The sequence below is a fragment of the Uloborus diversus genome, chromosome 1 (assembly GCF_026930045.1).
Source record: "Uloborus diversus isolate 005 chromosome 1, Udiv.v.3.1, whole genome shotgun sequence".
NCBI lineage: Eukaryota > Metazoa > Arthropoda > Arachnida > Araneae > Uloboridae > Uloborus > Uloborus diversus.
This window is the reverse complement of record NC_072731.1, coordinates 199,542,500-199,566,205: the sequence shown is the minus strand read 5'-3', so window position 1 is coordinate 199,566,205 and position 23,706 is coordinate 199,542,500. Positions and strand designations below refer to the sequence as shown.

At 31.1% G+C, this 23,706-nt stretch overlaps 1 protein-coding gene across 1 annotated transcript in view; it reads right to left on the bottom strand.

The window, feature by feature from the left end:
• The window catches only part of LOC129234114 (dystrophin-like), a gene marked incomplete at its 3' end in the record, with an annotated part of 333,560 nt that overhangs the window by 238,233 nt on the left and 71,621 nt on the right, over window positions 1–23,706 (bottom strand). Inside the window, 13 exon segments of the mRNA XM_054868004.1 lie at window positions 3,222–3,460; window positions 3,544–3,634; window positions 5,526–5,670; window positions 6,957–7,138; window positions 7,257–7,421; window positions 8,353–8,471; window positions 9,875–9,990; window positions 10,074–10,154; window positions 10,240–10,331; window positions 18,240–18,332; window positions 19,136–19,213; window positions 22,061–22,153; window positions 22,880–22,941. Coding sequence (XP_054723979.1) covers window positions 3,222–3,460; window positions 3,544–3,634; window positions 5,526–5,670; window positions 6,957–7,138; window positions 7,257–7,421; window positions 8,353–8,471; window positions 9,875–9,990; window positions 10,074–10,154; window positions 10,240–10,331; window positions 18,240–18,332; window positions 19,136–19,213; window positions 22,061–22,153; window positions 22,880–22,941 — 1,556 coding nt within the window.

Genomic DNA, 23,706 nt, shown 5'->3' with positions numbered 1-23,706 from the left:
GATGTACACAGAAAAATAATATTTAAGAGTTGAATTTCTAAGAATTCCCTTCATTTTGGGTTGCAAAAAGTAAACTCAAAAAGATAACAAATGCAACTGTAATGAGAATAAAACAAAACTGAACTACATCAGTCACACATTTTTGTGGCATGAATATAACTGTGTCATGCATTTTTAAATATTTCAAGTGTTAGAAGTTCCATAAACAAACATAGTTCAACCAAAAACTTCACCATCATCAAAATTAAAGAAAGAAAACTAAGCATTAAAGTAAGTCTCAAAAAGGATATATTGGAATTGGAGAAAACTGTTTAAATTAACAAAAAAAAAGACAATCAATAAAATAACTAAAGCATCTAAATCGCAAAAAAAATCATATCAAGAAGAAAACAGTAATTTTATTTAAATGAATATGAATCAAATCTACCTTGAACACTTTCAAAAGACTTCTAAAATTAAAGCTGTGAATTTGAAAAATTACATAATACGCCTGTTGATAACAAAATTTTAATCAATTGTTTATAGTAGATATCAACACTAGTGACTGAGTTAAAACAGTTGAACTTATGCAAGTAATTTATTGGATTTTGAGAGCTTCATTGAAGTATAAGAAGAATAGTTTTCACAGCTTATGCAATATCTTAATTTAAACAATGAATTGTCAGCTACCTGTGCAAATTCCAAGGAAAAAAATCAATTTAATAATTTTGGTTTTGCAAAAGCTGCTAAAAACATGTTATATAACCATGGAAAAAACTATAAGGACATGTTGAAAATGAGTGCTATGTATGAAAGTAATCATCAACTGCAAACGAAATCAAACATAATTTGATGCTTGTAAATAGGAAACATTACAGGGTGGCGACAGGAACTGTGAAAAAAGTTCCCTGACTTTTCCCTGATTTAGTTCACCAAATTTCCCTGATTTACGTAACCAATGATAATGGTTTTCTTTCTTTGCTTTACTTGAAATCCATTGTATGTTTGTATAAAATACAGCATTTTAAATGTTTTAAGTTGTGTAAAGTTGTTGAACAAAAGATATATTTTTAAAAAGATGCTACTTTTTTAATAAAATGGTTAAAAAAATAATAAAAAGACAATTTTTTTGGGAGGGGGGAAAAATCTACAAAACAGTATATTAAATTTTTATACATGGAAAGATTATAGAAAATTAAAAAAAAAAAATACTTTACTTTCAGAAACCACTTAGCATAAGAACTTTAAGAAACTATTAAAATTACTCTTAAAAACATATGTGCATTTATGATAGAAATAAAAAGTAATTGAAATTATTTTGAACTAAGTTTTCAAACAGTATAATAATTTTTGCAAGAATAACAAGTAATAGTGAAAGAATAGAAGTTATGTAGTTATTCTTATATAACTAATTGACATATTTATGCAAAACAGATGAAACCATTTGACATCCATTCATAGGGAGCTTTTCTCTAATCAAGAACATAGATTTTAATGAATGAATACAGCATTTTAACAATGAAAAAATAAAGATTTTCAAACGATTTTAGTATGTAACGAAAAAAAAATATTAGATTGATTTTGTAACAAACAACTTTGAAATGCAAGAAAAAAAGAAAAAAATAGCAATTAGTTAATTTCAAAATATATAAAAGAAAGAAGAATACAACTTGGTTATAAAATTAAAGAATTACTTAAGTCTGAAGAAAAGAAAACCTTTATAATCTGCGGTGACAACAAATAGTATAACGGCAAAAAACAAGGTTTTTTTTATTGAAAGTTCAATTTTAACAATTAAATTAAAAATGCAAAGAAGTAATAACTTTTAATCTTTCATAGTATTAATTCAAAAACCAAAGATTTCTTCTTGAAATCTTGATTACAGCACTTAATTACTTCGAGACAATGGAATAAAGGCAAAGGAGCTAAGGCATTAATGAAGGCTTCTTCTTTGCCTGTATGGTTGTTTATTTTACGTAGAATTGAAAGCGTAAAAGGAAATTTCAAGCTAGGTAAAATAAACAACCTAACAGACACAGAAGCAATTTTAGGAAGTTCATCCTGTGGTTAATAAGTAAGATTCAATACTTAGACGTTGAGGAAAAAGCACAAATATGCGGCAGTGCACAAATATCGCACCTCATTAATTTTATTTTTTCTTTTGAACAGATAATTGGAGGAAAATACGTACGGAATTAGAGTACTTAATTTTGTAAAGCAAAAAAAAAATTATTATTTTCTTTATAAACTCAATTTTCCCTGATTTTTTGTTATTTTTTCAAAATTCCCTGATATTTCCCTGATTTTTCCCTGATTAATAAAGTTCCCTGACTTTTCCCTGATCTCCCTGATTTCCCTGATCTGTCGCCACCCTGCATTAGAAACCAGTTAGTATGAAATTAAATTACAATTTAATTGTTAAAACACATTAACACAAATGTATTAGGTGAAACATGGAAAAAATCATAAAGACACTAACAAATATGTTTCGAAAAAAATGAATGTTCGCCAAAATCACTGTTTTTTTTTCAATTACCGTTCATTAACTGTCCAGTCATTGACTCAGAAAATTCAGTTAAAGCTTTTTTAAAAATGTTTTTACACGCCAATTCAATAAATGACGTCCGTTCGTCTTAATTTGCATATTGTGTCCCATCGCTAGATACTATTCTAGTTAAAATGCCCTAGTTAAATTTAGTAAATATTTAAAAGCAAAGATTAAATAGCTTGAACCTAATAATAAGTTATCTAATTATAAAGTATAGCTTAATTCTTACAGTGGTCTATTTTGGTAAATCAGGATAGGTTAATAATATTTGGTTGAATAGACAGTCTAAAGTTTAAATACTGAATGCTACAATGCTACAAATAAACTATTGGTGTCTATGAAGTTCAAAATTATAAAACCATTCAAAGGGAATCAAAACTAGTAGATGTTTCTCATAACAAAAAAGTACAACTGATCCTTACTAAATGTAAATTCCACTAAATATATTAACTGTAACTGGTGAACATGAGATCATACTTAAGTACCAGAGATGTTGTGACTATGAGAATATAATGCTTGTCACCAGGATCGTTTCATGATGTACATTATTTCTTAATCATTAGTTTCATTTGCTTAAAATTCATGTTTCTTATAATCCAACATATTCCTTCAATTATTTATACACACGCACACACACAAACACACATATATGTATATATATATTGCAATGTATCACAGGTTTCCAGATATTGACCTGCAGAAGCTTCACTTGTTCTAATAAGGCACGATTATCACTAATTGGAACTTGACCAATAGTAGAAAGTTGCTGTTCTTTTCTGTACAGCCATTGACTGAAGCACAATTCTTCATCCTCTAATTGTTGCCACTGAGGAACTAATGACTGCAAAAGTGTGCTTCGCTCTTCCACAGTATGACAAACATTAGCCCATCTTTCTCCAATCATAGGTAACTGCTTTTCCAAAGCTGCATATGCTAAAAATTACATTAAAAAAAAATCTTTAATGCCTTACAGAATAATGAACCAACAGATATGGCAAGAATTGCAATATTTTTACCATTTCTGCTTCCATCTTCATCAACAATAACAACAATTTCTTTCAAGCGATTCACAGCTTCTTGTTTGCTTTTCAATTCCTCTTGTAGTTTCTGGAAATCAAGCATGCATTTATCTCAAAAAATGCTAAAAGAGTACAAAGTACAAGTCTTTTTCTTTAATGCATTGCATTTAAATGAAATAATTTCAACCATTGGGTAATTCTGATATAAATGAGAGTTTGAGGTAAAAAAGGAAAGAAAAAAACAGATAACAAATTTGAAATTCACTCTTAGAGTTCTTTTAACGAATTTAATACATTTACCACTCGAAAAAAAAAGGTGAAGGAAATAAGATTTTTTCTCTGAAAAAAAGTTTCTAATTTTGATGAACAGGGTTATTTAGAGTCATAGTGGTTATAGACATGTACCGAGTACTCGGTAATCGGCCAAATTTTGATCAGATACTCGGCCAATACCGAGTAGTTGTAAAAAAATTGAATATTGTTCAAGACAGATTTTAATTAATAAAAAAGTGGAAGCATATAATATACAGCAATCATTTACAATTCAAATTTACAAGTCAAATTTAAATTTTGAGAATGATGAAGTTTGTTATGCTTCAGAGGAGTAAATCTTTATTTTAATGTCCCCAAAGTTAATAACACTTATTTACTAAAAATGGGACAAAAACGGTAAATATAGAAAATATGAAATTTTTATATTATAAAATGGGTTTTGCTACAATCACAAATTATTTATAAGAAATATAAAAATACCTTTGCTTAAAAAATAAAAGCTGATAAAACAACGTTAAAAGCACAAATGTGCAGGAACACTGCAGACACGTGTTTTGGTGTTACAAGGAATGCCTTTTTTAATGAACAAAATGTGAGCTTATGGATTTAAAGACATCCGACAAAAGTCGGATTTTTTTGTCAGATGTCTTTACATTCATTAGCTCAAATTTTATGCACTGAAAAAGATGTTCCTTGTGATGCAGAAACGCATATCTGCAGTGCTCCTGCACATTTGTGCTTTTTTCATTGTTTTATTTGCTTCTAAAAATTATTTATTTTTGACGGACTAGAACTATAATAGATTGATATAATTTGTTTCAATTCCAACTTGATTAATTGTATCTTTTATTAATTTGTTAATTTTTAATTTAAAAAAAACCTTCTTTATAAAATTTTTGACACAAACAAAATCTTTTAAATAATGCATAGTTAAATTTCAGCTGGAATTTTGTCTTAAAAACTATTATATGAACATGAAGGTCTATACTACTATTCCAATGAGTTCAAAATTCATGTAATTGCCGGTGGTTCTTCTTTAAACATAATTAGTACTCGGTAACTCGATACGTCTCTAATAAAAGACTTTAAATGATAACATAGTATAAGAAGTTAAGTTAGTTATTGAAACCTTCTCATTATTACAATAAAATAGGTGTTTGCCACATTAAAATAATAAAATAGGTAACAGGTCGTAATTGGAAAACTATTCATGTTTAGGTATCAAACTTTAGAGCCACATGATCTGCACTGAAGATCGAAAAATGCCAGAAAGTGCAACATGTGAGAGCGCTCATCCAATAATGTAAAATGGCATCATGTTTCTTGACCACAATTAAAAGTAATTTTTCTGTTTTATATTTTTATTTTATTTTTTCTTTCTTGTTTTTGGTTTGTTTGAAACTGCCTTGCCAAATAGAGCAGCTGATTTGCACGACCGTGGATATATGCTATGTGAAAAATCAAAATTGGAGAATGTCAAAAATTTACTGGTGATGTTTCAGAAATATTCAGGCTTTTGCTGATGTCTTTGCTATGTAAATGTCAACATTCACTGGCAAATGTTCACATTTACTAGGTTTTGGTCCTGCACAGTAACATATACATACCATTAAGTTCAATATAAAGGCCAATATAAAAATCTCCATTTATCTAGATCCAAAAATAATGACATTATTAAATAGGATCAAGTTAAATTTGGATACAACCTTTTGCACTTCAACTTGGTTCTTGATAGCATCTAAATTTGGACCAAGGGGAGGTAAATGGGATAACTTTTGTTCCATTTCACTCAGCCAGTTGTTTAAACCATCCAACTGGATTTTCTGTAAACTCATGAGTTTTTCATGAACTCTGGAATAAAAAAAAAGAATTTCAAGCAATGATTAATGGAAATTTTCATCACACACAATGAAGTTTTCTACAAGTAAAATTGGACAAATAATGGTGTAAAATCAGCTTGCTATGAGAAATTATTTAAAAAATTCGCATTTATTTAATTTGTTCCATTTAAATCAGTAAATGGGTTTCAAATACATTCACACTCATCGATACATGAAAGATATGCTTCTAAAAATAGGAAAAAACATTCAAACATTAATTACAATGACAACTGGTACACTATAAATTGAAATGAAATGAAGAAGAGATGGGGGGAGGGGGATCAACAGGACCCAGCACGGCGACCAGAGGTCTTGTGCACTAAACCCCAAACAGAAGACTTAAAATAGACCAGTAGCTGAAGCAAAATTTAGCAAGAGGATAGTCTAGGAGGCTAGCTTAGCTAGACTTAGTCTTAGCTAGAGGATTTAGTATTGGATATTCTAACAATAAAATTAGCAATTTATTTTACAGCTGTACTTTGTGAGTGTTTATGCTTGTGTTGTATGTGGTTTTTTAAGGGCATTTAAATACTATGTCTCCCTGAAAATACACCCTAATCAAAATATAAGTCCTAGCATGATTTTTATGGGTACATCTAATATAAGCCCTATCCTTAAAATAAGCCCTCTGTTAAGATAGTCATTCAAAAGAACACCATAAGAAATGACGGTTAGGCGGGCACCTTCTGTATCAACAACATGGGTACTTTAATTCTGAATGACCAAGCGCAGACAAATGAACAAGTTTGAAGCAGATGTCCTTGTGACTAATTAGAATATTCAATATGTTTTAAACATGTCACTTTACTGATGGAGGTGTGGAGGTTCAGCAGCTCTCCACTATTAATTTTTTAATGTGAAGTCCCCCAAAAGCATACTTGGTTGCATTAGTGGGAGGTAATGACACCCTTCTATGTATGGTTGAAGACATGGTTGGTTTCCTGATTTTATTTATTTTTGAATGTTATCGAATAGGAATAAGCTTGAATAAATATGCTTCTTGAATTGAAATAAATTTCTTTCTTGTACCCAAATAAATGTGTTATTTCAGAAAAACAAATATCAATGTGCAAAAAAATAAGACATTCTTTGGAAGTAAGTCCTAGTGCATCTTCGGCAAGAAAAATGAACATACAATGGGTCATATTTTCGGGGAAGGATTTGAATTTGCAAAAAACAAAAAACTAGTTATCTTGTTATTCAGCATTTTTCTAATCAAAATAAAATTTATAGCAATAAAACAAAAAAGTTACATACTGATTTTGTCTCTCTACAGCTTTTAGCCTCAGATCTTGCCACCTTTCATTTAAAAGCTGCATTTGTACTTTAATTTCATCATGTTCTTCTGGACTAAGTTTTCTTTGGGATAGGAGCTGATTTCCATTCTCTAGAACTCTTTCAACACTTTTTTGATGCATAGTAAGCTCTAACATGAAAGACTGGATATGAAGAGGAAAATAAATCCATCAAATATTAATACTAAATACACTAAAATTTTGCTGTAAAATTGACATTTTGAAATTTTTTTTAGTGCTACATGTATTATATTATCCTTACTTCTATCTCATGGAATTGTTGTTTCACAGCATCTATGTTTTGTTCGATTGGACTAGCTTCTAAAAGCTTTTCTTCAGCCCCAAGTAACCACGTCAGAACATCCTCTAAAGATGATTGATAATGGGATACATCAGAGTCATTTGAATGACTAACTTCAGTAGTTTCCTAAACAAAAAGAATTTAAATGTATTCTAATCATCCTCATAACGTTATTACAGTTCAGTTATTTCTTGCTCTAGAACTTCACAACAGAGTAAAAAAATATCTGTACACCATGAAGAAACTAAATCTGAGATCAACTTTGCAATACAAAGAGTATCAAACGTTACACTTTAAGAAAATTATAAGAATTTACTCTCAATAGCATGATAAATTTTAGGATTTTGACTTCCATATTCAAATATTGCAACAGCTCGACAAACTTTATACTCTATAACAATCAAGTAAAAACTACAACTGGAAAAAGTTCCTAATCTTACGACTTAAATAGTTTTGGTGTTTTTCGAACCGAACACCAGCAAAAAAAGGATATTTTTACAGACATAAAGAAAGCAACTGGTTTTTTGTGTCTGAATTTTTTATCACATCAATGAATGCATTCATATCTAAAGAAAGAAGGATCTTTGGTTTAAAAACTGCATAAATATGAACTTCCAAAGACAAACATCCAGTAAGTGAAGAGAAAAAATTGCACAAAATTTGATAGGAAAAAAAAAGATAATCTACAATACAGATGCTGCAAAAAAAAGAGTTGAACAAAATAACAATCCAAGTATATTTTAAAAAGAGCATTTTAAAAAATCCCAAGAATATTTGAAAAAAAAAAAGTATCTGAAAAAAAAATAAATAAAAAAAGTTTTCAAACATAAAAACACAAACAAATACAATAATTTTGTAATTTTCTTGTGCAATAAAATTTGGAAAAAACTAAACACAACTATGAGTTATTCTTGTCATCAATCTCTTGTTCTTCTCGAGTTCAAAGGTTCAAGTACTACCCCCTTCACCTTCATAAATTATAAAAATACATCTTTCACCAGCACAAAATTAAACTGCGTATTGCATAAAGCATTGAAAATAAAAATTAAATTCTTACATCTGATAAATCCACAGATTCAAGCCTTCTGAGCGGTATGCTTTGATTGTGCAAGGCTTGGAAAAAACACATAATATACATCATCACAGATTTCTTATCAGGAAGACTAGTATTCACATCTGAAACAATCAAATGAAACAATCACTTATAAATGATATTAGTTTTCAACATAAATATATATCCCTGAGAATATATTTTCAAGATAAATTTATTGTTACAATTGAAACAAAAATAGTGCTAGTTTTAAAGGTAACAAAAACTTTAAATTTATTTTTTAACAATTATTTTATTCAAAAAATAGAAGGAAAGCACAAAATTCTTCGATGAAAATACATTTCAGTTTAACTCTTTGAATATGACCTAGGTTAATACAAAATTATGACTAAAACAAACATTTTAAAAGTTAAGAGTTTGGATTTATATATATATTTAATAACATTAAAAATCTCAAACATAATGTGCATATGTGCATTAAAATAAAGTTTCAGCTAAGAAAAAACGAAAATGTACTACCTCTACACTGGAAATTTTCACAACTCAATACATGGTTCATACTTTATTGAGGAAAACAAAAAATGAGGACTATCTACATTGTTTAAATTCATTTTGAAAATGAATAAATTCTGTAAGAAACATTTCTTGTTTGAATGTTGTTGGTACTTATCTCAAAATTGTCTAGCAGGGCTAGACAATCCCCATAAATCCAAATATCTCTAAGAAGTCCAGGAAAAACTGTGGGTTGCAAAGGACCTCATTCTTTGCAAATCCCAAGCAAGTCAAGATGTGAGCAGGTGAGGCCTTACCAAAAGAACACCAGTGGCATTCCAGAAAGGTCTTAAGGCCCCCACAAAACCTGACCCACTTGTATGTGTACATGCACTCTTGTATATACAAGTGAGATGCACTTGTATGTGTTCCTTATACAAGTGTGTCACACAAGACTCACAACATTTTAACATAACATGTGTTGTATGTCTGGCTTGTAACGTAAGGCATAACATTTGTGCAAAATCACAGCAACTGCAAATTTTTAATTTTTTTGCATTTTTGTCTTCTATTGTACTCAAGCTTCATTGTACAAGCTTGCTTATTTGGTTTAGACTGAAAATAAAGCACCAAAAAACGGTCAAATTCCAACCTTTCCCCATTGTTGGTATAGAATCCAAAACGAGTTTCTTCAAAAAACTCATTTCTGCAGGTACTGCACTTTACTTTCCCATAGCAGTATAAGATAAACAAGAACTTATAACTTAAACATGTGTGGAAGTAAAATTGTTAAATAAAGTACACAACGAAATGTTGAAATATTTTCTTCCATGTTGTCATTACTCAATTTTACACAAAATGTGCAGGCAGAATTTATGGCTAGCCAATTTTGCCGATGAAAAAAAGGAGGAAATGGCAAAGCTTTTGAATAGTGCACATAAGCACTATATAGAGATGCATTTCCAATTAACCTGAATCTATAATCAATAAAACCATTATTTAAAACCAGCAATTATTGTAGAAATAGTAAACTTACCCTCAGGATCAAGTAGTTTATCAATCCCAAGGTGTTTATATGCAATATGGAAAGCATGATCAAGACGTGAGTTCACATCTTTTCTCACTAAGGCATCAAAGTCAAACAATTCCGGCCTTTTCAGAAAATAAGGGAGGGAAATTAGTATTTTTGATCTCACGGTATAAAAAGTTATAACTATACTGAAATTAAAACTTACCTAAACCTATGAATAATGGCATTAAATGCTAAGCCATCTATCCAACTGGAGGTAAAATTGTGTATATTGACATTAGGATACCTAAAATATAATGTGTTTAGTGTTGACATAAAATAACAAAATCAATTTCAAATGATAACAAATAAATAATGAGTAGGTATCATACCCTTTAGTAGCATCACGACACCATGCCAATAAAGTTTTCTCCAAATTTGTCTGAGGTAATTCTTCGGCGACACTCCGAAGAACCCCATGCACCTAGAAATAGAGATAACATATGCATGTGTCAGTCAAGCCTAGAAAGGCTATAAGAAGCACTGGGAAAGTTTTTTGGTCTTTGTCTTCGAAAAAGCCCTCGTCAAATTCACTAAAGTCCCCAGCCCCTTCCAATTTAAACAACAGATGAAACAGACCTTCATTTTCCAAAAAAAAACCTCTTAGATCTGCCTTTATATTACTATTTGATAATTGTTGTTAGGGGGCATTCATTAATTACATAAAGGACCCGAGGGTGAGGAGGTTGCAAAAATCTCTACATACCCTTACTTTGGGTTGAGGGGGGGGGTCAAACCCATTCTTACGTAATATTTTCCAAGTCGATATTTTACATAAGAAATTGCGCAGTCCATTGATTTGGAAGAGATATTTGATTTGCTTCTGGAAGGTAAAAAACATATTAGAATGAGCCTGTTTTTTGCTTGTTTTAAGAAGAAGGAATAGTGTAAACTATAATTAAAGAATCACACTATTCACAGCATGTTTCATTTTTAATTAGTATTGCATCATACTATCAAAAAATTAAAAATCTTTGACTTACATCAAACTGGGGGTTTTAGTGTAACTGATCCTTTTCTAACAACATTTTTATTATTTTGAAAAAATAATGGAATCTTACATAAGAATAGGGGGGAGGGGTTTGAAAAATCTTACATACCTTTACATGGGGGAGGGGTTTCAAAATTTGCCAAAATCATCTTTACATAATTAATGAATGGCCCCTTATTTCAAGAACTCATAACCCCTGGGGCAGATACAAAGTGGATTCGGGGGTCATGAACTTCCATCCCCAAACCTATGACTGAGAAAAGTTGGTTAGTAAGCATCTATGCCCCAAGTGTAACTTCTTAACCCTAACTTGATATTGAAATACATATGAAAAAAAATTTTGTTCCACTTTTATTTTTACTGTGAAATGCACTTTATGCTTTTGTCAAGATTTTTGGGACACAGTATGTAGTGTGATGGAAGCTACCTTCCTGCTCATTCTCAAAGCATTGACCTATAAAAATTCTGGACTTTCTGGTTAAGGGGGCTCTTCACTGAGAGTCTGAAAGATTCGGATCTAATGTTAACCTACGGGGAAAGTTGGAGCTTGTTTTACAAATTCCTATGTTCCGGATCCGTTTCCTAGTTTTCGGATCCGTTTTTTTTTCTGAGTATTTTTTAAGGTCATCTCTGTTTCTTTTAGTTTTTACTTTTTTGATGCGTCCATTCTCCGATTTTTTAAAATTCGAGAAAAAATGAATTTCTTCGAAAACGAGGTACTGTTGGACATTTCGCTCTGTAAAACATCTGCAACTCGTGCTATCGAAATTTTAAGAACGCCCTGTCACGCAAAATATTTCCAGCTCTCTTTTGAGATCTTGTTTGAAATAATGCAACCATTTTTGAAACAAATATCATGTTCTAACTATTGAAAAAAAATTCAAAATACGTTCACTTTTTGCATTCGCCCCGCCTATTATAATAACCTCCCCTTTTTGAGGGGTAAGCGCTAATGGGGTGTAAGATTTATTACCCTCTCCCTCTCATTAGTTTCCCTCATTGACCTTCGCAGGACGTCCTTTCTTCTTTCCTCTTTTCCTAAGGCTTTCGTGAAGAATCAAGTGCTTTTGAAAGTGAATCCATGTAGATGCGTGCTATTAGCTATTAAATTAGCAACATCTGCTTTTTTTCAAATTTGTGGTTTGAAAAGAAATAGATTTGAAAGGAATATTTCTGAGTCAAATTGTTTATTTAAAATATAATGAACATTGTTACAATGCTGTCGAATGCGAAAAGTTGACATTTTTTCCTTCCAGCAGAAAAATATTTTTATACATAGATTAAATCGCATTCCAGATACTAGGTATTTTGCATCGTTTTACATGTGTTTTATGTTACTACAAATGGTACACACATAAAGTGCTTTCCACAGCTCAACAAACGTTTTTGAAAATTATTTGTGTCTTTAAGAGCCAGACTCGTCAAATTTCTTTAGAAGGTAGATACACATTGAACAATATACAGTAAAATCCATCGAATTTCAGAATCGGGAATGGAAATTTATTTGGTTGAAACAAGTATTTCGTTGCATTAGTATGCGTTGTAAAAGGATTTTACTGTATTTCTCTTTAGAAAACTTCCTAAGGAGGAAAACGATGCATAATTTGATTCCAAATAGAATCGTGAAACGTTTCTTATGGGGTCGCAATATTACTCCTTCTTTTAAGACATGCACAATATTATACCGTTTTTAAAACATTACGTGAGAAACAAAATAGCATAATTTTTATTTTCCAGAGCAGCAATGCGAATCGTGGTTAATTTTATTTTCATTAAAGACTATTTCCTAGCTTACAATTTTGTGTCATAATTCCTGCGTTTTACCGCAAGTTTTTATTTATTGCCAGAAACAATGAAAAAAAAAGTTAAAACACTTATTTTTAATTAGCTGTTTTGGAAATAGCATAAATATATGGATATTGTGATTAACTGCAGGTTTTGAGTGTTTTAATCAAGAAATTATGTACTTGTGTTATTCCATACTTTTCAGAAAGAATCAAGCTTGTACAAATAGTCTTTACAATTTAAAAACATGTTTTATATTTTTTGAAGTACGTTGCTCAAATATTATTTCTCCAACAATGCTATCATTTTTGGAAAACTACTAAAATTCAGGACAATATTTATTCTTTCAGAAAAAAATAAGTTTTTTTTTTTTTTTTGAGCAATTGCGAATGCTTATTATCCTTACTTGAACCAAGCTGATGTTGCTCTGATTTTTCAGATTGTCATGATGACAAGAATAACTCTAGCTCGTTGTTTTAATATTTACTAAGAAGTCAAATTTTCGTCGCCATGGTTACTAATCGTTTGTGTTCATTCAATGTTTAACTTAAGTAGAATTTACTTTTAAAAGGGGGGGGGTGTAAAATTACATTTCAGGAAAAAAACATCAATGTGGATGAAATTAAAAAGCAAAATTTCATCCAAATACAAAATTTCCAGATCACAAATACCAACATTTAAGACTGACAAGAAAACAAAAATACAGAAGGCTTTCTGATGTCTGCAGAAAGTTTTCACAATAGAAATACTTTTGTTTTTTTATTTATCTTTATAAGAATTTGGAAGCTGTATTTTTGGAGAATAAAAATACTTTTCAAAAACATTTATTCAGTTGCGGAAAACATTCCGTACAACAACATACTCATTAAATACATAGAAAATCATGAAAAATATATTAGCAATTTAATATGATTGGGTTAATGTAAAAAACACACCGTGGTAGAATTACTAATCATTGTATGTATTAGTTTTAATGACGTTTCCACCCTTATGTTGCTGACAAAGCTAACTAAGATGCAAACAATATAGAATGGGGGTTACAAGTTTTCACTGTTTTTTATTTTCATTCTCAGAAGCTAGATCAGCATTTTAATACAATGTAGAAAAAATTAATTACGGGCATTAATGGTTTTCAGGTCACATAAGCACCCATCCCTCCTCCTCCCTTAAAAAAAACATCATTAAAGATTGTCTTAAATTTCGTTTTTATGACTTTAATTTCGAAAAATTTCGGGAAGGGAGTTTGCGAAAAGTCCTTCTTTGACCATAAAAAAAAAGTTTTCTAAAATTGCATTTTTGGAACTTTGATTTCAAAAACTTGCATGTCCCAGAACGTTACTAAAGATGGCCTACAATCATGTTTATAACACTTTGAAAATTTTGCCTCCCTCAACATCACACTAGACAGCGTTTTTAGACTATTTCGAAAAATTCCGGGGAAAGCTTCCGAACTCCCCATTTCTTAACAGAATTGAAGAACCTGAAATTGTGTTTTTGGCGTTTCAAGTTCAAAAATTTGCTGGTGGAAGATCACAGGACCTCTTACTTACTTCCAAATACTACCAGAGATCGTCTAAAAGTGCATTTTGAAAATTTTATTTTCGAGAAAATTAAAAGGCATAGCACCCAAACAGAGTGCTTGGGAAAATAGGGAGTATTTCTGAGTAAATAGTATGCTTACGATAAAGATCATGTTAATTAAATATAGAAATGGTTCCCTCTCCTAAACAAGAAGCTAAATCCTTTCTCTCGCTGTATTTACATATTACTAGGAGTCAATAGAATAGAAAATGTGGGATCTCAGAAAAATTTTTTGTTCTATACGAATGAAAATTACTTGATAACCATTTGATTAGAACATTTATTTTATTCTGTGACTGAAGACACGATACGATAATTTTTCAGCACAGAAGTGCGTAACACAGAACTTAAAAAGAAAAAGTTTGTCTTGGTTTTTTTTGAGCAATCACGATTGCTTATTGCTTTCATTTGACTGTTTTTGGCATTCCTTTGATTTTTCCCACCAGCAACCTCTGAGACCACCACCGTCGCGTCGACGGGCCTAACGATGCTGCTCCTCTAGCGAAAACCGTCTCCAGGTTTCATCAATATCCTACACTTACACGCATACATACAGGCACCTACACACATATACACCTACACACACATACATATACACCTACACACACATACATACACATACACACAAACACATACACATACACACAAACACATACACACCTACACACTCACATACACACAACTACCCACACACTCATGCCTGCATACAGACACAAACACACATGCCTACACACACACACACACACAACTACCCACACACTCATGCCTGCATACAGACACAAACACACATGCCTACACACACACACACACATACCCCCACACACAAACACACACGCTTACATATACACACACACTCGTGATAGCAAAAAACATAATTTGAATTCAAAATGAAAAAATTCAAATTTTTTTTTCTTTTTTTTTTTTTTTTAATTTGTAAACCCTTACTTGTACTTATAATTGTTTTCGTAAATGTAAGCTGTTCATTTTCATTTTAACTTTATGTATTTCCTGCAAATCTGTTTCTTGCCCTTTTTTTTATTTTTTATTATTGATTCATTAAATGCAAGATGCATGAAAACGAGGCAAAGCGAGAAAAACTTTAAAATCTGGCAGAGTGAGGCGTTGAGATTTTTTTCACCTAAGTATTTTGAGATTTTTTTTTTTCAGGCAGATATACATGTAGGGAATATTTTTATGCCTCCTGAGAAAAAGGACAACCCTTAATATTTATTATGACGACTAACGAGGATCAGACACTCACAAGACTTATTAGAAAATTTTAATAAAATCTCAATGTGTTGAAGTAGAAGCACTATATACACTATAAGACCAAAAGCATTGGGACTCTTTCAAAAATTCGCATTTTTAGGGATTTCTCAAGAAATAATAGACCAATTGCTCTATAATTTGTTTCGCATAAAATGTATACTCTAGTTGTCATTTTCCAATAAAAATTAAGTTTGCTATTCATTTAGGGGACCGACAACAAAAATTGAGGAAAAAAGTTTTTTGATCATTTTTCATTGTAAATTGCTGGGAATAAGCTATAATTTTCAGAAATGAGTTAAAAATCTATCAAAAACTTATTTTTATATTTTTGTGAAAGTATCTCTTATACCCATGGAAATATAAGCATTTCTTTCAAAAATGCAAATTTTTTTTGAAGGTTTTCGCATCGTATATTACGCAGAGTATTTCGTCAAACGTTACTCAACTTTTAGAATATTTGACACCATTTTAGAGAAACATAATAATAAAATTTGAAGTTAAAATATTGAAAATTTGATGAAATATGAACAATTAAAGCTATTAATTTTTCACTGCGCATGCACGAAAGATAGCAATTTATAACGTTCATAATTCAAAGCTCAGATACATCCTACAATCCATGAAAAAAATTCCACCGCAATTTTTTTAAATTTTAAAAAGTTATCAGCGATCTAATGAGCCGAATTTCTATAATTCGAGGATAGGTGACGAATGGTAAGGGATTGCTAGCAAACTGGCAACACTTTCCTGCCATCGTTACAGAGTGATTCATGATAAGAACGGATTATTTGTTGCTGGCCCCTAAATGAATAGCAGACTTAATTGTTATTGGATTTGACATCTGGAGTATACTTTTCATGAGAAAAAAATTAGAGCAGAGAGCAATTGGTCTTTTATTTCTCGAGTAATCCGTAAAATTGTGAATTTTTGAAAGTGTCCCAATACTTTTGGTCATATAGTGTATGTAATACCTCATGTATTTTGCCGAATTTAGTAACTGGGAATCTGAAACTCTAAAAGTGCTAGGTTTAGTTTTATTCCAAAATTTCAACGCAAGATAGTTTACAAACATTGAGAGTGGGGGAAGGAGTGATTTTTGCCGTTGAGCTTGGAGCAGGGTGAGCACCCCTGCATACAAACAAAAATCAGAGAAAAATCTTTAATTTTTCAAATTCAGGAAATCCTTATCCGTAGCCGTCCGCGACTTTGCCGTTGTTATGCTCAATTTGAAAGAACTTTCACCATAACAACCCCTTGAGAAATGCTATTGTAGCCTTCTCATCTGCATATAGTAATTAGATAAATAAATAAATATTTTTTCAAAAAGAAAAGAATTCAAAGATAAAGATTAGGGGAATTTTCTGGTCACCAGTGGTGAGAAAAGACAATTATAGTAGTCACATTTTTTCTAGTTGCCACTGCATTTGTAAAACAGGTAACTAACCAACAAAGTAGTATTTAATTTAGCACTAAAATATAAATATTATTAGTTCAAATAAAGGTTAATGTAACTAATTAGTGGCATCAATGTTTATTGTACAATCAAGTATTAACTATGCAAAGAGGATCTAGTTTCATTTTTAAGAAGAATGTTTTCTGGCAACTTGGATGGGGTTGGGGAGAGTGGCAAACAGGCAGAGGAAGCGAAAAAATTTTGCCAACTGATAAGTAGTTAGTCCCCACTTTTATTCGGCACTCGATTTTTCAAATATATTAAGTAGGATCATCCATTTTTAAAGAATATTTTTTGGTTAGAATTTTGGTTAGTTCATTGCGTTAAAATTCAGTGGGGTCATGCAGGCTATCTTTTTTTTTCCTTCCTTTTTTGAAATCATCAATTTTCAATAACGAACATTTTTCTAAAAATAAAACAAATTTATGAATTTATTTATTGCAAATATTCATTCATTCGTTAATTTTTCCTAGATGAGATCTGAAACCGTATTAATGCGGGAAAAAATCTTCGTTTCAAAATTAATTTTAATGTGAATACAAATAAATTAATATTACAAGTAGGATTGCAAAATGCACGGCAATGTAAAATGCTGCGCCTTTTACACTGAGTTATTTTTCTTTTACCTATGTAGTCAAGACTCAAGAGGGAAAGAACTAGAATTTCCTTGGAAGGGTCTGTAAAAAGCTGCGGTTTCATTTCGCCGTCAGCTATTACCTCCTTCGACTACTCTGCACAGCAGGGGGAGTGTCCAGTCTGTCCCCCTGCAAAATGTGACAGGTCACATGATCCACACTTTCATCGGTCACCGTTCGTTCTATTGGTTGCTGAAGTGTCGATCACTTCACTGATGAACGCTGCTTTCGTTTAAAGAAAAAGCCCATTTTCAAGCGAGATCGTTTTTCTTCTCCACTGAAGAGCAGCCTTAATAGCCCAAAGTATTTTGCCACTGGGCCACAAGTAGTACTGATAGGTTAACTAACGCAGGTGAAATATAAACAGTGGTGTAGCAAGAATTTTTTCCTGCTGAAGGAGGATTGTCTAATAACAGATGCATGTGTGTAAGTGTGCAGGTGTAGCTTTAATTTTTAAGGAGGGACTATGGTCTCCTATTCCCCTTTCTACATCTTTTAACATAACTATAGACAAAAAAAGCGTGATTTTATTCATCATGTTGTAACATCACTTTATGAAATATTATATATGTGAATGAGATTTTGAAACATTTCAACTAACTTTTTGCAACTTCTTACCTGCCAGTGCAATATAATGCTCCATACCAATCCCAAAGTCAGTTTTGGATTACCGTCAACAATGTCATTGGTACTAATATTAACAAGTTTAACCTGAAAACACAAAAATAGCAATAAAAATTTCCATGAAAATGACATTAACATCGATATTTATAAATGAGGCCTGATAAGCAGGAATGTACAAAAAGAGGTGATAGCAGATCAATTAGTCTGAGTAGATGATCAGTAAGGGATGCAACTGAGAGGTTTCTCATTTGCTTTAAGTCATATTTTGATGCTGTATTGGGGTTATTTCGATATGTTTCAGACAACTTAATCACATGCTTAGTTTACATGCACAAATAGATATATATGCACAAATAGATATATCTCTTCTTTATCCATGTGAACATAAGTTAAATGATTACTTTACTGTTTCTCATCAAAATCTTAACTTAAGGTAAGAAGAGTATAATTTTAAATTTAATTTTCCCCAAAGGATAGGAAAAACATTTCCACTGAGCAGCTGATGACGCGTGATGAATAAACAACTGATAAGCGTCACTGATATCCTGACCTCTACGAGGTAAGGTATATCAGGATGTCATGGTAATTACAAAATTTAAACTCTTGATACCATTTACTCAAAATCTGTTAACCTCTCACACCCCTTTCAATTTTGTTGCATCATAAGACATTAAAACTATAGTTTTTTAAAAGCAAAACTTGTATGTCTTAGAAATGCAGTCAAACCTCAGTATCGTAACACCAGAATATCGTGTCACATCACTTTTTAAGTGACAAAAAGGCCGACATATCGTAAAAAAAATTGAAGGGTTACATAACAAAGAAGTTCGACTGTTTATGCAGAAAACAATATCGAAATTTATTCTATGGGAAAATATCCTGCTACTTACATTATTATCTTGTAAAACTTTTAAGGCACAGCCAACATTATTCAGGTGATGAACTCTTAATCGGCCTTTCTCTCGCCTCTGTAAATAAAATATCAATTAAACACATTACTTTAAAGCATCAAAGTTGAACATTATGCAGATTATAGGGATGTAACGAATATTCTGTAACTAGCCAGTATATTTAGTAGTCCGAATAACGAATGTAAAATATTCAATCAAATGTATTTAGCCTTTTAGAGGAGCACATTTCAAATTAAAATATTTTTACGCAAATTTTAAAACATAGGAAGAATAATGTAAATTTCACTTACCAGCTTATAATAAAAAGTTTTTACAAGTATTTACAAATTTTTTAAGTTATAAAATTTGTTCCTATATGAGTATAAGTTAACCACTACTGAATCAGGAAAGTTTTTCATAAATCAACTTGATTTTCCTTTTAATAGGTTGTAATCTCTTGACATAATAACCTGCCTCATTTCTGATGTAATATTATTGTGTGATCTAGTAGTGGCCACTTCTAAACAACAATATGGCCTCTACTGACTCATGTACAAAGGCCAAGGATATGCCACTGATGGATCCAATTGAAGGTTCGGGAAAAAATTGAACAAATTGACATTCTGGCATTTTTTTAAAAATGGGACGATTAAGGAAGAGTAGGGCTATAATATGCTCATTGAGTTTCAAATGTGGTAATCAATATTGTAGGCCCACAGTTTAAAAAAGTCACAAAATATGCTGTATTGTGGTAACTGCTATTACATTTACCTCTTATATGGAACGACCCGGATTACCCATCAGGCCATCTTATGCTCTGGCCTAGGGGCGCATATCACGGAAGGAAAAATTATTAAATAGCTTGTTGGTAAAAATTAAGAAAAAGCAAAAAAAAGAAATTTGGCGCGCTAGTATATATAGAGGAGAAAAATTCAACTATAACCTATTGCAACATGCGTGATCGAGGTAATTCCTTTTCTAATCAAAGCAGATAATTTTTAATTTCTTAGATAAAAGCAATCATTTCTTGAAAATGCAAATTTTCTTAAGGTAAAAAACTTATTAGAAGTAAGTCACACACAGTAAAATTAATAAAAGCCATGATATATAAAAGTTTTAGTTATAAAACTTGTTTATGGAACAATATTTCTCTTGGAAGTCTTTAAATCATGTCAGTAAGTTTGCAATTAATAATCTTTTGATTCATATATTCATGACGGCCAATAGTCAGGGGTGGCCACAATTTAAATTTTTGGGAAGGGGGAAATTATCAGTTTATCGAATAAAATTTCAAAATTTACCGAATAGCAAAATACGAGTTTTGTACTACTAGTAGTTCTCTAAAATATCTGTGACTAGCAATAATTTAGTAGTTACTAAAATTATGTTTACAATATATAACATAAATATCAGGAAAAAAATATTAAAGTACTTAAAAAAAATAATTTACCAGACATTACCAGATATTTATCGCTTAAGGTTTAGGATAGGTTACAAATATTGTAAAGTTTCTGAATTCTTGAAATGTGTAACATTTACGAACTTTTTTAAAATGTTACCTTTAAAAATTCCATCATTTCTGTATTTTATCTATGTCCAAAACATCCGTAATTAGTTCTTCAGATCAATTTTATTTTCTAAAATCATCATTAACTTAAGACACAGCTGAGAATTAATGATCATTTTTATGAGTCTCTTGAATCAACACGGATGACTTAAAATTTTCACATTGAATGAGATTGGCAAAACTAGAAGTCCTCAACTACACAATAAGGCATAAAAAGATTGCTAAAAACAATGCTAAATACATAATTATAAATGTCCAGATGTAAAATCAAATAGAAAAGAAAAAGGAGTGAGTATTAATGAAGTGGATGCGATTGGATTTCGAAATGTGTGAAAAATTGGGATTGATGCGTAATAGCGTAAAAAGTGGCCAAGATGCATATGTTTAATCTAATCTGTAGAATTAGATATATATGCATGTTCTTGAACTCAAAACACATGACCAAATATCAATATCCATGATTTTTGAGCATTGTTTGCCAAAAATCATAACTTTCCATGACCATTTTCGATCATAGCCGAAATCCATGACTTTTCTGGTGCGCGGACACCCTGACTTTTTTACCCCTGAACCTCCTGGGACACCCTGCCTAGTATTGAAAACTTATGCTACCAATTTCCTATATCCATTGATGTGCCTTGGTAAGTTGCAGGGAGCAAAATGTCCTAGAATTACATTGAATGGTGTGCTTACCTTACTATTTTATTGCGAATGATTTTAAAGTGATAGTAATTATTCAGTTTATACTTACCAAAGTTTATATGTATAATACTCATGTTAGTATAACACATTTTCTTTTATTTTATTTTTTACATTAGCTTACAAAAAATACAAATACAAATTTTCTACTAAAATCTTTTTATTTTATCTTAAGTACTTATGTACTTTGAAGAAAGAAATGTACAACAAAAATGTGATTAATATAGTGGTACCTATGTAACTATCATACTGAATCAATTTTATTCATCAGTTACTTGAATTTAAAGTAAGTAATGTAAATTCCAGGGAAAGGATGTCAGATGGCCACTACTGACTCATGCATGTGGCTACTACTGAACGTTTCAGAATTTGGAGTGGCCAATAATGGATCAAATTTGAAGTTTGAGGAAAAAATGGATAAAAAATTGAAATTCTGGCATTTTTAGAAAATGGAACGATAAAGGAATAGTTGGGCTATAATACGTTGATTGAGTTTTAAAATTGAAATTAATATTGTAGACCCAAAGTTTAAAAAAGACACAATATATGCTTAACTTTGGCCACTAATAGTATGTTTACCATACATTTAATTTAAATATTTATTGCAGAATTAAATCTCTATCAACAAAAAAAGTTTTAAAAAACATTCAAATACCAACCAGTTCTCGTCCACAAAGTACTTCCAATAGTCCTAAAAGTCGTGTTCCATCTCGTAAATCGTAAAATAAATCTTTCACTAAAGGATGATTTCCCTGAAAGCATTTAAAAATAATAATAAGTCAATTTCATTCATGCTAAAGTTAAAAATCAATCAATGTATGTCTAGAAAACAATTACAGTGAAAAACGCTTAACACCAAACTGAGGCGACCAAAATATTTCCATGTGTTAATTTAGTGATGAAAGGTTTGCCTTAAATAGCTTTTCATGATAAGTGCTTTTGTGTAAAACGTATTTCACTGTTAGAAAAAATGAATAGAAATGTAAGTTAAGAACATTCCCATGAAGTATATTTCAAGCAATAAGAACATTGAAAACATTTTCAGGATTCAAACTTTTGAAGAAAAATCAAAAATACTCTTTCTTTTAACAGGTAAATTCAAAATATTTTAATGTTATTAATATTATAAAACAACATTCAAGTATCATTGTAAAATCATGAAAATAAAATTGTTTTTGTGTTTACTTGTTCTTTAATGATACATTTACTCACCCCTTTTCTTCAATCAATTAAATACATATATTTTTTCTATCCATTTTAATTGGATAAATACTTTTATGTACCTATCACTAAGATAAAAAGATCCCATTCAATAAAACATTTATTGCTCTTTCTCATCTAAAGTGCATAATGTAGTGTTATTACTGAAACCAATGCTTTAAGAGAATAGTCATGAATATATTCTTGATTCTTCAGATTATTCTCCAAAAGGTTATCGCCAAAAATTTTACATGTATGAATAAAATATTTTTACGTACTTTTCCAAGCTGCGAATTGATCCACTTGGTAAATGTTTTTTTCTGAACATCTTCTCGTTCATCTGTAAAGTAACGAAAAATTTAATTTAGCTGCAAAACAATATATGTACACTTAAATCACAAGAACTGAAATAACATACAATTCATAAAGAGTTATTTTCTCTCTTTAAAATAGTACAAGTTCTTTCTTTTCCTTGAATATTGCAAAACTAGATTTCATTAAATTCAGAATATAGAGTTGCTTATACAAATACAAATGTGACGACCAGCAACAGGCTCTAGGCCCAGCTAGGCTGGTCCCAATCAATTAATTAGTCCTCAATGAAGATCAATGGCCCTCTTAAACTATCCACCCCCTTGCTCATTACCGCCTCTTCTGGTAAGCTATTCCAAGTGCCCGAGATTTAAATAGCTTAAAACCAGTGGCGGATGGGGCAACATGAACCGGCCCTGGCATTTACAGGCCAGCCGGCCCCCTTAAGACTTGCTCCTTGAAGAGGAGACACTCCCACCGTCCATGAGGTTTTTTTTTTTTTTTTTTTTTTTTTCAGATGGTAAAATAGCGGATACATCTTCTAGTTTTAGTAGGGAGTCACCATTAGAATTTGAGCATTCAAATTAGGAGAACTGCGTTTACGAATGTGGAGAAAAAGAATCAATAATACGAACACCTGCATAGTAAAAATTAATGTTCTTGCTGATGATGGGGGAGGGGAGTTCGGGGGCACTCCCACGGAAAATTTTCAAAATTATAGCTTCAAAAACGCACTGTTAGACTTTTTAAATGATCTTGGGCGATGTTTGCGGGAGGGGTATTTGGAGAATTC